The 15,627-nt window shown below is 36.0% G+C and overlaps 1 protein-coding gene across 1 annotated transcript; it reads right to left on the reverse strand.

Annotated features, from left to right (window-relative positions):
- Nucleotides 1–1,822: 1,822 nt before the first annotated feature.
- On the reverse strand, nucleotides 1,823–14,966 carry LOC127153602 (NACHT, LRR and PYD domains-containing protein 3-like). The gene is made up of 9 exons (XM_051094786.1): nucleotides 14,633–14,966; nucleotides 14,037–14,150; nucleotides 13,446–13,610; nucleotides 11,199–13,082; nucleotides 8,545–8,715; nucleotides 7,338–7,508; nucleotides 6,128–6,289; nucleotides 5,556–5,602; nucleotides 1,823–2,967 (listed from the first exon to the last, which is right to left on the reverse strand). Exons 3-9 carry the CDS (start codon nucleotides 13,595–13,597, stop codon nucleotides 2,432–2,434), a joined length of 3,123 nt encoding a protein of 1,040 aa, XP_050950743.1. The 5' UTR covers nucleotides 13,598–13,610; nucleotides 14,037–14,150; nucleotides 14,633–14,966; the 3' UTR covers nucleotides 1,823–2,431.
- Between the last annotated feature and the right edge of the window lie 661 nt (nucleotides 14,967–15,627).

Here is a 15,627-nt window from a genome sequence, read left to right on the forward strand (position 1 = left end):
TATTTTAGTTAATTAGTGATGTGGAAGAAATATTGAAATGTGTCAAAATTCACTACTTAATACATATTTATATGTTAAACTAAGAAAAATAAATATAGGCTTAAAGATACAAATACACAGCTGTACTGACAGAAGGTTCACTTAAAAATGCAAATTGTGTAAAGATGGCTTTTTTTTTCAAAGGTAAAATCACAGTTAATGCAAGATTATTTATTTACTTTTTTTCTTCTGACAGTGTTACCTTCTTTTGCAAAGACAACACAGTGTGTGTTAACATTGTGTGTGTATGCCTTGACACTAGGGGTCGTCACTAGTGAGGGAAAAAGGGTGACAGAGTGCATAAGGCCCAGAGTTTGACAGGGGCCCACAACCCCATACCAAATTCAGTGAACAGGGCCCAGAATTCATAGCGATACCACTGTTTGACACAATCTGTATTGCATAAAGCACTATATAAATGTGACTTGACTTTTATTTACTTAATACTTTACTTTTCTTTATTTATTTACTCATTGCCATTTTATGTTGTGTGTGGGTATTGAGGGCTGAAGAGGGTATTGAGCTGTGTGTATTGAGTGTGGAAGAGTGTGCTGTTCATTCACTTCCTCACCTACATTGCCTACCAGAACCAAGAATTGAACCCACGACCTTTGGGCTCTATTGTACATGTATCAAGCATTCTTGCTGGCAACATTCTTCTTCTTTAGGTTATGTCTCAGCTTTCAGTCTGTTTCAACCACCTGCAGCTTGACACCACACTTTAAACAATCATTCACATCTAAATACAGGAGGGCAGTTGTGGCCTAATGCAGGGCCGTGCACAGACCTTTTGAGGGGCATGTGCTGAAACTGAAAAAATGTCCATATATTCTGAACACACGAATAGTCTTCTTTATGTCATAACTAGTGTCAATGGTTTGCCGCTAGTAGGGGGGATTGATCTTTGTGAACTTATGACTCGGTGTCTTTATGTGTTTTACCTGTATGATCTCGGATTAGTTTAAATGTGTTCACATTTTTTATTAAATTTATATAGTAAAAATGAAGAGTTGTAGTTAATATTCTCTTATATTGGCCTGTTTATCCTTCATAAAACAAACACAACATGTACTGTAAATTAATAAAATAACATATATATATATATATATAAACTTCATATTTAATATTATTTGATACTTATTTACATTATATAGACCACACTTTCAGTAAAACATGATCATTATGGGTTTGTAAAAGTTGTTTTCACACGTTTGCATGAGTTTTGTTGCATGTACAGTTTGACCAGCAGGTGTCACCAGCATGTGCTGTTTGGAGCGCTTCAAAATAGAGAATCATTCTGAGAAGCAACTGGTTCCTTTGATTCAAATTTATGAAAAGGTTCACAAACAGCAGTTTATCAAATGAGTAGGAAATTCAAATAGTTGCTAATTTAGAGGATGTATGACCTAATGTGTTTGGGAAAATAAGAGCTCATATTTTCCTCCCATCACTGATTTGACCTCCAGTGTAGGAAAGACATAACATTAGCAGAACAATAATTAAGAAAAATAATCAATAAATAAAATTAAGAAATGAACTATGTACTTTACTAAAATTATATGTACTGTAACACTGGCAGCCAAAATGCATTTGGACATTTGAGCCGAATGTAAATGGTTGTTGCTTATTATCACCCCATCTACAAGCCAATTAAGGAAACTGTTAAGACCAAAAAAAAAAAAAAAAAAAAAAAAGTCTTGAGACATGCATGAAGATGAATGAAAACGATTCAATCATTTAAAATATTCATTAAAAAAAAAATAAATAAATAAACAAATTAAAAAAAAACACTAGAGAGCACCAATAATTGTTTTAAATATTACATATAACCATGTTCAAACCATATTTTAAAACACCTATTTGAAACTGCAAATAAGTTCTGTATTCATTTATAAACTAAAAAGCCTAGATTAACACATTTTACAGTGCTCAGAAATTATTGTGTGTAGAATAAATATTAAAATGAGTCAATATTAAATTCGTCACTGATGTCACCCAATCATTTGACCTTGAAATGAGACAAATGAGAAATATGTCAAACTTCAACGTGCTCCTGCACCCAAGATTTTAATACAGCAACATTTCCCCTTTGAAATTCAAATTCAAAGACACTGTTTATTTATGTATTGTTTGTTCGTATCAAAATGATTTACATTATTACTCATTACCCCTAAAAACTCCAAAACTAAAATATGGGCTTAAAGACACAATAACACTGTTGTCCTGACAGAAGGTAGTTCACTTAAAAATACAAATTGTACAAGCTATTATTTGTAAGGTCAATATCAAATTTAGCGCTATTTATCAATGTTCAGACATCATTTATTTAGAATTACTCTACTTTACAAAAACATTTTATAGGAAAAGCATAGTTTAAGTTTCTTACTGTAGGTTATTTAATCTCACACAGAGACAATGAACTATCAGAATAAACTCCAAATCCAGCATAGAGGGGTTCAGTGAATGTGCTGTTGAATGTGTGTAAGTGTGTGAGTGTGTTTGTGTCAGAGATGCTGTAGAAGGACAGAACACCAGCGAACCAGTTCAGATACACTCCTACTCTGTTAGAGCTTGAAATGACAGGTATTTCTGTTTTCTTATTCTTGTGTTTGGCAGTGAATCTGTTGTTAATACAGTCCAGACTCCAGAACTTCTTAATGAATCCAAATAAACAGTCATCACCATAACCTTTCCTGCTGATTTCTTTATATGTCAATGATATATTGACCCCAAACCCACTCCATTCAACCTCCCAGTAACAGCGTCCAGACAGACTCTCTCTACACAGAACCTGAGGACACTCATCAAATCTCTCTGGATGATCAGGATACGGCTGCTTCTCTGTCACATGTGTCACCTTCCTGTTCCCCTCAGACAGAGCGAAACGAGTGTGTGCTGTGTTTGGATCCAGTGTGAGATCACATGCATCTACAGAAAAAGAGAGATTGTAACATTTATAACAGGGGTCAGTCCATCACAAGTGGTCCAAATTTGGGAAGTTGGTTGCCTGACCATATTCCAAAAAGGCTCAAAGTTCCACTTTTATTGTCAGTTTATAATGGGAAGGATTCCAATCTCAGTCCTACATGTTTTAAGGAGTACCTAGGTAAGAACAGTGCACATTTCTAAAATAATCTGGAACTAGTTGAATCATTAAAAAAAAAGATAGGACATCACTTGAATTGATAGTAAAGGGGGGAAGCTGATTAATAATTCAAAGAATTTAATCATTACTGCATTGATTCTTATTCATGTGTTCTTAGAAATGAACAGATGGAATATAAGCATTACAAACAGTGTTTTACAGTAAGAACAATAGCTTATGCTTGCACAGAAACCCTAACAAGCTTGAACTGTTACACCCAATACTTGAGGGCTGTTCGTAGGCAGAAATTTGCTAACTTTTAAAATAAGTTAGTAAATAATTCAAATTAAGACAATTAGGACAAACTCTAAAAACATGAGACCACTATGAATTGTACTATGAAAAGTTCATTATTAACTTGTGCGCCAACTTATTCTCAATTAAAATAAGTTAGTAAATAATTCAAAGTAAGACAAGACAAACTCATATTAGACCACTATAAATTGTATAATAAAATGAATAATTTTATAATAAAACTTTAAATAGTTTATAATTAACTTATGGGCTAAGTTACGCGCAATTAAAAAAGTTAGTCAAATAATTCAAATTAAGACAATTAGAACAAACTCGTATTAAACCACTATAAATCGCATAATAAAACTTAATTTGTTTAATAAAACTTTATAAAGTTCATCATTAACCTACATGCTAACTTACGCAAATAAAATAAGTTGGTAAATCATTTAAATTAAGACAAGACAAACTCATATTAGACCATTATACATTTTATAATAAAACTTTCAATAATATTATAATAAAACTTTAAAAAGTTTATAATTAACTTATGGGCTAAGTTACGCGCAATTAAAAAAAGTTAGTCAAATAATTCAAATTAAGGCAAGACAAATTCATTAGACCACTATAAATTGGATAATAAAGCTTTTAACTAATTGTATAATAAAACTTTATAAATTTTAGAATTAACTTGCGCTAACTTACGCACAATTAAAATAACTAAGTTAGTACATGATTCAAATCAAGACAATGAGGACAAACTCATATTAAACCACTATAAATTGTATAATAAAATTTAATTTGTTTTATAAAACTTCATAAAGTTCATCATTAACCTACATGCTAACTTACGCAAATAAAATAAGTTGGTAAATAATTTAAATTAAGACAAGACAAACTCATTTCAGACCATTATAAATTGTATAATAAATCTTTGAATAATTTTATAATAAAACTTTAAAAAGTTTATGATTAACTTATAGGCTAAGTTACACGCAATTAAAAAAAGTTAGTCAAATAATTCAAATTAAGACAATTAGGACAAACTCGTATTAAACCATATATTAAACCATACCATATTAAACCATACTTATAAAGTTCATCACTAACCTACATGCTAACTTACGCAAATAAAATAAGTTGGTAAATCATTTAAATTAAGACAAGACAAACTCATATTAGACCATTATAAACTGTATAATAAGTTCTCAATTAACTTGCACGCTAACTTACGCGCAATTAAAATAACTAAGTTAGCAAGCATAATTCAAATTAAGACAATTAGGAAAAATTCATATTAGACCACTATAAATTGTAAACTTTTAATTAACTGCATAATACTTTATAAAGTTTAAAATTAACTTACACAAAATTAAAATAACAAACAATTCAAACTAAGAGAATTAAGACAAGCTCTTATTAGACCACTATAAATCGTATAATAAAACTTTGTTTATTATTAACTTGCGTGCTAATGTGCAGTTAAAATAAGTTAGTAAAGAATTTCAATTAAGACAATACAAACTCATATTAGACCACTATAAATTGTATAATAAAACTAAGTTCATAATTAACCTTTAACTTTAAGTTCATAATTAAAATAAGTTATTCATATTAGACCACTATAAAACATTCATGATGGAATCGACAATTTTTCATCTGATTTTCTCATTGAACAAGACAATCTGCAGAACAATAACCAAATAACGCAAATGTTTTGCTAACTAAATGCAACTAAATGCGTAAAATGTTGGTCAAACCACTTTTTATGTTTATTAAAGTTTGGCTTAAAAAGTGCAAAAGATGATACTTAGAAAAATATTGGTAACCAAACAGTTGGCAGTAGCCTTTGACTTCCATAGTATTTTTTCCATACACTTTAAAATTATTAAAAAATATTTAATTTTAAATGACTCAAAGACTCAAAGATGTCTAGACGTGTAATAAAAAAAGTTAAATAATATATATGGTTTTAGTGTTTTATCTTAGAATTTGAATCAAGACTGTGTTAACACAACTAAATTTGAATCATTTGCTCTTAATAAACCAACGTCACAATTTCTGTACCACTTGAGATGGACGGACCCAACACAATAAATCATCGATAATGATTAAGGTGTGCGTGTGTGAGACCTACATTTCTGTGGTCCTGCTTTAATCCTGAACTCTGCTCCATGATCTAACCTATAAAAACAAATAGATGTCAGATTTTACATTAAATTGAACATTTCTCATCTAAACATTTATGTATTTTTTTTTTTTTTTATCATAAACAGTCAAAATTAAGCAAACCTTTTTTAACATTGCAATCATAAAAGTCTGGAGTGCATGTGATTAACATCTTTGGTCTGTTCTTTACACAAAGTTATTACATTTGTCTCTTCTGATGAAGATCCTTTGAGATCCTCTGTCTGTTCTCCAGTATTTTATGCAGTGCCTGATTCACAGTCTCTGTCACTGGATAAGACTGTCACGTTTGAGCTACAGACTCACTTTTACATTTGCTACAATGTCAATATGATTTAATTTGTGTATGTTTAATCAGTAGTTGATTCATCTACTAATGGCAGGATATCTTATTATTAATCTCTTTTTTATTCAGTGTCATGAGGTTAAACATTACTTCTTCTCATTTGGACTGTGATCTCTGAATCTCTATCTTGAATCTATTTTCCTTTACAGAACATACTTGAGTATACTTGAACATACTTGAGTTTGTCCAGTCTGTAGTTTGGATCAGAGAGCAGCTTGACTAATGATTGTCCTGGGTGATTGTAGCTCAGATCCAGTTCTCTCAGGTGTGAGGGGTTTGAACTCAGAGCTGAAGCCAGAAAACAGCAGCCTTCCTCTGTTACCATACAGCGAGACAATCTACAAACACATCACATGATCTGTCATATCAGAACTGATCAAGTACAGACACATTGCTTCTGCATTCTGAGTTTTGCATTCGATGACGACACACACAAACCAAGATGAGGGAGCTGACTCTGAGAGAAAGGCAAGCAATTTGGATGCTAAAAGAAAAGAGGAAGTCAATTAGAGCTATAGAAAAAACAAAGGGCTTGGAGAAATCAAGAGTTTGGAGACCACCGGAGACATCAGCAGCCAACAATGATCTGATCAGCTGAGAAAAACAACAGGAGCTGATGGCAGGCAAATTATAAAGGCTGTGAAAATTAACCCTAAAATACATGTAAATACAATGTAAAATCACCAACAACCTTTAGAAAGCTGGGGTGACGCTCTGACAATCTACTGTCCACAGGACATTTTGACATAGAATTACTGAAGCTACACAGCAAGATGAAAACCTCTGACCAGGACCAAAAATAGTAAGGAAAGATTAGAGCTTGCAAAAGCCAACAGAGTTTTGGAATAGTTTTATGGACAGATGAGACAAAGATTACCCTTCATCTAAGTGATGGGAAATCAAAAATGTGGAGAAAAAAATGGAACTGCAAATTATCCTAAGCATACAACCTCATCTGTAAAGCATGGTGGAGGTGGTGTCATGGCATGGGCATGCATGGCTGTCTCTGGAACAGGCTCTCTCAATTTTCATGATGACTTAATGTATGATGGCAGCACCAGAATGATATATTTTTTAATTTAGTGTAGGACATTTTTAAGCACAGGCCACTGACTACAAGTTAATTTCAGCTGGAGTCACTCCGGGTTCAGTGTTTTACTTGATGTCACCACTCCTCATTACTCTGACAATTTAATCAGTGAATAATGCCTTTTATAAAATGGTTACTACATCTAGTCACTAAGATAACAGAATGTCACTGCAACAAAATGATTTACTGTGCAGTGAACAGGTCAAAGCTATTGCTGATACCATGGAACACAATACAGCTACAATGCTGTACTGGAATCAGACTTGAACTTTCTGATTCATATTTGTTTTTCTTACCTCAATATGTTGACATGACAATGCGGACTCTTCAGTCCATCAGAGAGAATCTTCACTCCTGAGTCTTTCAGGTCATTGTTACTCAGGTCCAGCTCTCTCAGTGACTTTGATGATTGTAAAAATGAAGACAAACTTTCACAACACTGATCAGTGAAATTACAGCATGCAAGTCTGTAACACAAGATGAAATATGGTTTAACAATAAGGAAATGTTGGGTAAAATATGATTTTCTGCACATAGCTTTGATCACATACTAATCACATGATTAATACTCTACTGGGAGATGAACTCTGAATATTGACTGACAATCAGCTCAAATGAAGATTAAAAAACACACCTCTCTTGCAAGCTCTTAACTAATTCACAAGTATGTAGTACATTTCCAATATTGTTATACAGAGAATGCATATTCAGGTTTTACAGTGTATTTCAGACCCCAATGAAAAGGCAAATATGCAAAAACTAAAAATGTCAAAGTCTTTAGACACACTTGGATCTGTTGATGCTGTCAGGAACAAGACCGGGATCCAGTTGCAGGTGAAAACAAAAGTTCAATATTTATTTGAAAACTGAGAAAAACAAAATTGTCCAGACAAAAGGTCAGAAGAGCAGCAACAATCGCCAGTAAATGGTCAGCCAGCCCAGCGCGGAGAACTGGCCCGCTTCAGCCAAGGCCACGGGTAAGCGAGGTGGCGGGAGGGCGATGAATGGTTGCGGATGAATTCCGGAGGGAGCGCGGCAAGCGAACAGGGAGAGAGTGGCCGGGGCTGCCGTGAAAAGATGAAAATCCAGGCAGAGAAGAGCCAAGGCAGAGAGCAGGAGAGAATCCTAGAGGGCAAGCGGGTAAAAACAAAAAAATGACAAACTAAGTTGATAAACAGCGCAAGAGAGTCAGAGCTTCAGAACATTGAATAGCGGACTGACGCAAGACAGAAAAGAAAAGGGCATAATAAAGGGGAGAAAATTAGGACCAAACAAGGTGCAGGTGACAGGGAAAATGAACAGGGATAACAAGAGAGGTGGGGTGGACACCACAATGACAGCGCAGCACATGGTGAGCTGTCAAAACAAACAAACGTTCTCCAGGACAACAAACCACCCGAACAACAAACACAAGACAACAAAAACCTAGGCAGACCACACCGAGATCGTGACAGATACATTGAAAACACACAAGCAATCAGGACCTTTATTTGCTTTTCTAACCTCAGTATGTTGAGATGATTTTTCAGATTCTTCAGTCCATCAAAGAGAAGCTTCACTCTTGAATCCTGCAGGTTATTGTGACTCAGGTCCAGCTCTCTCAGTGAGTTTGATGATTGTAGAGATGAAGACAAACTTTCAACACACTGCTCAGTGAGATTACAGCCTGCAAGTCTGTAATACAAGAATAATAAAACTGATTGGCAATCAGCTCAAATATGTTAGACTGATACTACGAAGTTGTGAGTGCCTGAGCGCTACAGAGGCTTTTTTCAGTTGAGATGCTTTGGTTGTTATCTGCAAAAGGAATAGTAAGGCAAAAATATGGCATGTATACATGGTGCGATGATGCTTTTGAATCTAAACAAAAGATCCCTTTGGGGTAGAGATGTGCGGATCAGCTCAAATGTCACCTGTAACCGTGGCTTCAAATAAATTATCCACCCGCACATATATTTTCCTCTGATTTAGATATCCACCCCGACCTGCACCCGACCATCATATTACAATTATTCTAATTCTTAGTTTTGCAGGATGATATGATGAATCAGTGGTTCATTTTTAACAGCAGATTCAGTGACGTTGCTGATCTGCACATTACAGCTCTGTCACGGCCACCGGAGATGATCCTGGTCACTAGTCAATGCTTGTGCTTATACTAGCTGTGCTGTGGCATGTTTCAGAAGCATACCACAAGCGGCTCTCTACACTGCTTCGCTAATGATAGGCATCTAGTCTATTTTTGATGGACACTACGCTCAAACTGCACACAATGAGATAATTAAGGATGTATTTCAAGTGACAGCTACAAATCTTTTATCCTTGTTATTCATTACTAAACTTTTAATTGTCTGTAGCCTACAGCACAATAAATTAAAACACAGCAATAAACACAGCAATAAGCACAATTAAAGAGCGGTGGAGCTGTGTTACGAATCTGGTCGGTGTTCAGCGGACCGCTCACCACCAGATGTCGCTCTGACCTTATCCTCGCACACAGACTGTTATACTACATCCCGGACTACATTCCCCATCATGCAGCGCGCTGATTTGGTCTACACCTGCGACCAATCAGTGGCGCTATAAAAGCACCGGTCTCTCCCCTTACAAGCCACGGAGTATTGTCGTTGTGATTACCAGTGTTAGCGTTCCTAGTTTCCCTTGTTCCCGTGTTTTGTTCTCTCGCCTGGTTATCTCGTTTTCGACTGTCTCGCCGCCTGCCTTTTTGGACTATCGCTCGTTATAAGGACTATTCGCTCGTCTCACCTCTGACACACCTGTTTGCTGCTGTTTTGACCCTGCCTGTTTTCGACAATGTATGTGTCTCGTCCCTTAAATAAAAGCTTGCGAATGGATCTGCTCGCCTCTCGCCTCTCACTCCCCATTACAAGCTGTTTCAAAAACCAGTGTAAACAAACAAAGAAGAAGAGTATACCAAGAGAGAATAGAGTGGATGCTGAGATCTTATTATGTTTGGTATCTGAGAACATATTTATTCTCACGTTATTTATAAGGAATATCATTTCTATTAATTTTCCACTGAATTATGTGATCTGAAGAGCACTGTCCATTTTTTTCACATGCGTGACTGTTGACAAAATACAGTTTAAATAGCCTGTAGTACAATCTGTGCAATTCAATCATGTAACAATCCATATGGATCCATACGATATGGATTATTACATCAATCAAATGTCTATGATACAATGTATCGATGAGGCATTTGAAAAATCAATACTTGTAGCATAAATAGGCCACTTTATTTTGACACTGTTGACAGCTGAGAAAGAAAAAGCATGTGTATCAGTATATTGGATCCACGCATTCCTCTTAAAGTTAAAGCAGACTAATAAACCTAATGCTGTCAAAAGATCTTTCATTACTTTTCTCTTAACCGAATAATGTTTGGAACTTTAATTAGGATTAATCTATATTTAATTTATACAGTGAAAACTATGAAGTCTACTTTACATTAAAGTACTTTAAAAAATTCTGTATAGACTGCCTTAAAACTACAAATACGGGATATACTGCATTCTGTATAGCTTACGAAATGCTTCTCTGATGTATTATCGCAAAAGCAAATTGTCTCAGGGGCCCCCTAGTGTTTGGGGCCCTGGGCTGCAGCCCATGTTTCCCATTAGGAAAACGCAGCCCTGTAGGTACACACAGTAGTTTCATAATATCGATAAATCGATAGATATGCTACTGAATCAAACTGGATCATGTTGGAACATTTTTTGAGGTAACGGCAAATATCGTATCACTTGGTATGAGAATCAATATCATTTCGTATCATGATGAACCATCTGATTTACAGCCCTAGTGACCACCGTACCGCCGTGATGTTATGACAAACATTTTACGTGGATACTGGAACATGGGTGAAGTGCAAAACCTGGCTTACATAATAAATTATATTTTGCTATTCAAATACATCACAAATTTGGAAACATTTCGATTTTGTTTCAAATAAGTGACCCAGCCTCGGTTTCAGTTTAGCTTGACATTAAACAGTTTTGATCTCTTAAGACAGCTTCTCGTTTCCCTTCAAATTATTCTCATGTCAAAGAAAAGTGTCATAACTTAATGAAGGAATTGTAACAATGTTACAGACATATTCTGTTTGATATCCAATCTCATAAATTAATACTCACAGAGCTTTTCTGCAGTTCACCACAGCTGGTATCAGTCTCCTTCTGCCCTCATCTGATGTGTTGTATTTCTTCAGATTAAACTCATCCAGCACCTCTGACATCTGAAGCATGTAGGTGATTGTTGAGCAGTGAGACGGAGAGACATGATTCACTGAGTGATTCTCTGATTTCACAAACTCCTGAATTTCTCTGTACAGAGTCTGATCCTTCATTTCCAGCAGACAGAGGAACAGATTGATGCATCTGTCAGCTGAGAGATGCTCATTACCCTTGAGTTTGTCTTTAATGTACTGTGTGATTCTCTTGATAATCTCTGAGCTGTTACCTGTGCGTGTCAGTAGATCCTGTAAGAGTCTCTGATTGGAATCCAGTGAGACGCCCAGCAGAAACCTCAGGAAAAGATCCAGGTGTCCACTTTTACTCTGTAAGGATTTATCAACTGCTGATGTTAGTAGCCCATACAGAGAGTTTTTCAGATTGTACCACATATATTCTACATTCGAAAACAAATTCAATAAATCCTTATTGTTGACTACATAAGAGTAAAACACAAAGAAAGCAGCTAGAAACTCCTGAAAGCTCAGATGAATGAAGCTGAAGACTTTCCTCTGATGAATCACAGATTCCTCCTTAAAGATCTCAGTGCAAATCCCAGAATACACTGAGGCGTCAGTGACATCTATGCCGCTCTCAATCAGGTCCTCCTCATAGAACATCACGTTGCCCTTCATCAGCTGATTGAAAGCCAGTTCAGCAAGTTTCACAATCACATCTCTGTTGGACTGCAGGAGTTTCTTCGGATTTCTCTCATCGTACTTTTTCCTCTTTATGTTTATTTGAGTCAGCAGGAAGTGGATGAACATTTCAGTCAGAGTTTGAGGGATTTCTGCACTGTCATTTTGTTTCACAAGGTTTTGAAGCACAGTGGCTGAGATCCAGCAGAAGACAGGTATGTGACACATGATGTGGAGGCTTCTTGATCTTCTGATGTGTGAGATGATTCTGCTGGCTTGATGCTCATCACTGATTCTCTTTCTGAAATATTCCTCCTTCTGAGACTCATTGAATCCCTGAATTTCTGTCACACGGTTGATGTATTTTGAGGGGATCTGATTGGCTGCTGCTGGTCTGGAGGTGATCCAGATGAGAGCAGAGGGAAGCAGATTTCCTCTGATGAGATTTGACATTAACACACCCACTGATGAAGATTTAATAACATCAGAAACGTTGTCCTCATCTGAAAACCTCAGTGTAATCCTGCTTTCATCCAGACCATCAAAGATGAACACAACTTTACACTTCTCATAAATCTTTGAGTCCAGATCTTGAAGTTCAGGATGAAAGTCCAGCAGAAGTCTGTGAAGACTGTACTGGTGATCTTTAATCAAGTTCAGCTCTCGAAATGGAAGAACAAACATGAAATCAACATCCTGATTGGCTTTTTCCTCAGCCCAGTCCAGAATGAACTTCTGCACAGAGACAGTTTTTCCAATTCCAGCGATGCCTTTAGTAAGAACAGTCTTGATTTCGTCTTTCTTCCGTTTTCTTTGCTTCTCAGGTCCTCTGCATTGGTATAAGGGTTTAAAGATGTCGTTGCAGTAGATTGGAGTGTCTTGTGTTCTGGCTGTTTTCTCCATCTGTAAAATCTCATGTTCTTCATTCACTCCTTCACTCTCTCCCTCTATGATGTAGAGCTGTGTGTAGATCCTGTTCAGGAGGGTTTGATTTTCTTCTAGGTCGATTCCCTCAAATAAGCTCTCATACTTGTTCTTCATGCTGGTTTTGTGCTGGTCTTTGACTCTCTGTCTGGTGAGGGTCTGACAGTCAGAGTCAGTGCAGGTCAGAGGGGGCGTCACTGATCTGATTACATTGTCTCTCTTTATTCTGCAGAAAAATAAGATGAACAGAAACACTGTAAAAGGAGAAAATGATTCAAATGCTCCAGCACAGCAAACTCTAATTTTGCTGAGCTCTAATTTGGCACTACACCACATTCACACAAAAATGTCAGTTCAGACAGCATCCCACTATCTATACCAGAAACAACTGATTTCTGTAGTGTATGTCATACTTGGCAACTGTTTTTGCTGTGCACCTTGTTTTTTTAATTAAACTTAAGACTAAAATAATGCTAACGGCCCCTTTGCAGCCTTTATGTATTTATTCATTTTATTTTATTTTTAGACATGTTCTGCTTCAAATTATTAATATTATTAATGCTGATCAGTGAATCACTGATTTCCTTACATCACAGATGTTGTAGAGGTCACAGTTCCATCACTGAGATGAGGAGGTTTTCTCATGGATGCATCACTCCTTATAGACACAGAGCTGGGTTCTGGAGATGCTGCTTTATGTGTGTGAACATCCTCCTCCTCTCTCTTCTCACAGAGACTCATTTAACAGGCAGTGCTGCAGAAATAGACAATAAAATATACTACTGAATTTACTTCTTTTGACAAGGCAATCAAAAAAATGGGGTGTGTGTGTTGGGGGGGTACTATTGTTACAGAATCGTTCAATTTTTGTAACTTTATTTCTGTGTGACTACAAAATCCATACTAACTATTATCAAGTATTTAAAGGCTACCTAGAGTATGAATAATTCTCAGTATAGAGACTAAATCATCTGAAAATACTCTTACATTACAATAAGTAGTAGTACAAGAAATATAAGTATTTACACATGGACCTTCATATCGATTTACCAGTACATGAGAATGAATGCAGAAACGCGTTCAAACCTACCTTAACTGTCTCAACATTGAGGGTCATCAAACACAAACTTCATTCAGTTTAAAAATCAGACCCGTCTCTAGACAGCAGTATTAAACTCACCTGTTCTCAAACAGATTCACATTATTCACAAATAAACCGCTTTTCCCTCCCAATGTTGTTCATGCCCTTTCAAAAAATAGCGTCTGTTAAAATACTTTCACTTTCGCCTGGTTTCTGTAAGAGAAAAATAGTGTTTTGTAAACAAATTTTAAATTCTGAAAATGTCTACATCTAATCCAAATACAAAGACACACATAGTTGTGAAAAGAAAAAGACAGAAATCATATTAGGCGGGATCAAATACAGGACACTGAGGATCACACAAAGGGTTAACGATGACAATGAATGAGTACGATGTCACATGTGACAGAAGTGAATCTTGAATATTTGTTAAAGGAATCCCTTACGAAATTTAACCATGGTTGTATTATAGTAAACGTGTAGTAACCATGTTTTTAGCGCAATGACTACCACTTGTATGAGCAGTTTTACTACAAATACCATGACTGAACTAAGTATAGCAAAACAATGGTTAATTTATTGTGGTTACCATGATTTAACTATAGTAATCATGTTTTTTTGCCTATGGTTTCGTGAGCTCTACTTGCATCTCCGAATCAAAGACTAATGCTGCTTTCACGCCATATCGTAATTACCTTAATTTCGAGATGGCAACTTTACGTTCTACTCGGAGCTGTTCACGTCCTCAGACTCGGAATTATGTTTTTTTCTTTTTATGGCAATCAACGCCTAAACAGAGCCTTGGTCAGGTGGTACAGCGGTCATGTGGTACAAGTCGTAGCTCTTTTAGAAGTCTCCCAGCCTGCATCCCAATGTGCATACCATCCTAAATTATGTGTGATAGTAGTAATTTTCAATACTATTTATGGCAGATAGGGTGGATAATATGCACATTGGGTGCAGGGCCAGTTCACAAGTTGTAATTACGAGTTCAACGAGGACGTGAACGCCTTTTACAAGTTGGAATCTCCGAAATTACGGGAATTCCGATATGGCGTGAGTCACGTGTTTTCAGTAAACGTCTACTTTACGTCATAACTGTAGGGGAGTGTCAATGGTTTGCCGCTAGGTTGTGATGATCTCCGGAAAAGTTTGACTGTGTCAGTGTGTTACCTGTATGATCTCAGATTAGTTTGAATGTGTAGACACATTTGTATAAGAAAGAGTTGTAAGTCTCCCACTGGCCTGTTTAGAAAAAAATATCAATAAAACAAACACAATAAGCCCTATAAATTAATAAAACAACACAAATGATTCATTTACTTAATATTTAATGTTATTTGATGATGTGTTAATTGCATTTTATAGCCCATACTTTTAGTAAAACGAGCAGTTGGTTTGTAAAAAGTGTTTTCTTGCATGTTTGCCTGAGTTCTGTTGCATGTACACAGTTTGACCAGCAGGCGTCACCAACGTGTGCTGTTTGGACCGCTTCAAAACAGTGAATCATTTTGCGAAGCAATTGGTTCATTTGATTCAAAGTTTCGAAAAGGTTCGTTTCTCCCACTCACTTTTTTCTACCACTGCTAGGCCGTGTTTTAGTTGTAAACAGCTGGTGTCTTTACACAACTAGGTCAGTCTGTAAACACACTGATAGCCCAGAAAAAAAAACTCTTCACTTTTGGAATGA

Source organism: Labeo rohita, chromosome 22, assembly GCF_022985175.1.
Source record: "Labeo rohita strain BAU-BD-2019 chromosome 22, IGBB_LRoh.1.0, whole genome shotgun sequence".
NCBI classification, from domain to species: Eukaryota; Metazoa; Chordata; class Actinopteri; order Cypriniformes; family Cyprinidae; genus Labeo; species Labeo rohita.

Excerpts from the sequence above, each read along its gene's own strand:
- LOC127153602 (XM_051094786.1), bottom strand. The coding sequence starts at position 13,597 with ATGAGTCTCTGTGAGAAGAGAGAGGAGGAGGATGTTCACACACATAAA. Across the intron at positions 7,509-8,544 it reads AATCATCTCAACATACTGAG|ACTTGCATGCTGTAATTTCA; the intron begins GTTAGAAAAGCA and ends CTTGTGTTACAG. Across the intron at positions 5,603-6,127 it reads TACAGACTGGACAAACTCAA|GTTAGATCATGGAGCAGAGT; the intron begins GTATGTTCAAGT and ends TTGTTTTTATAG.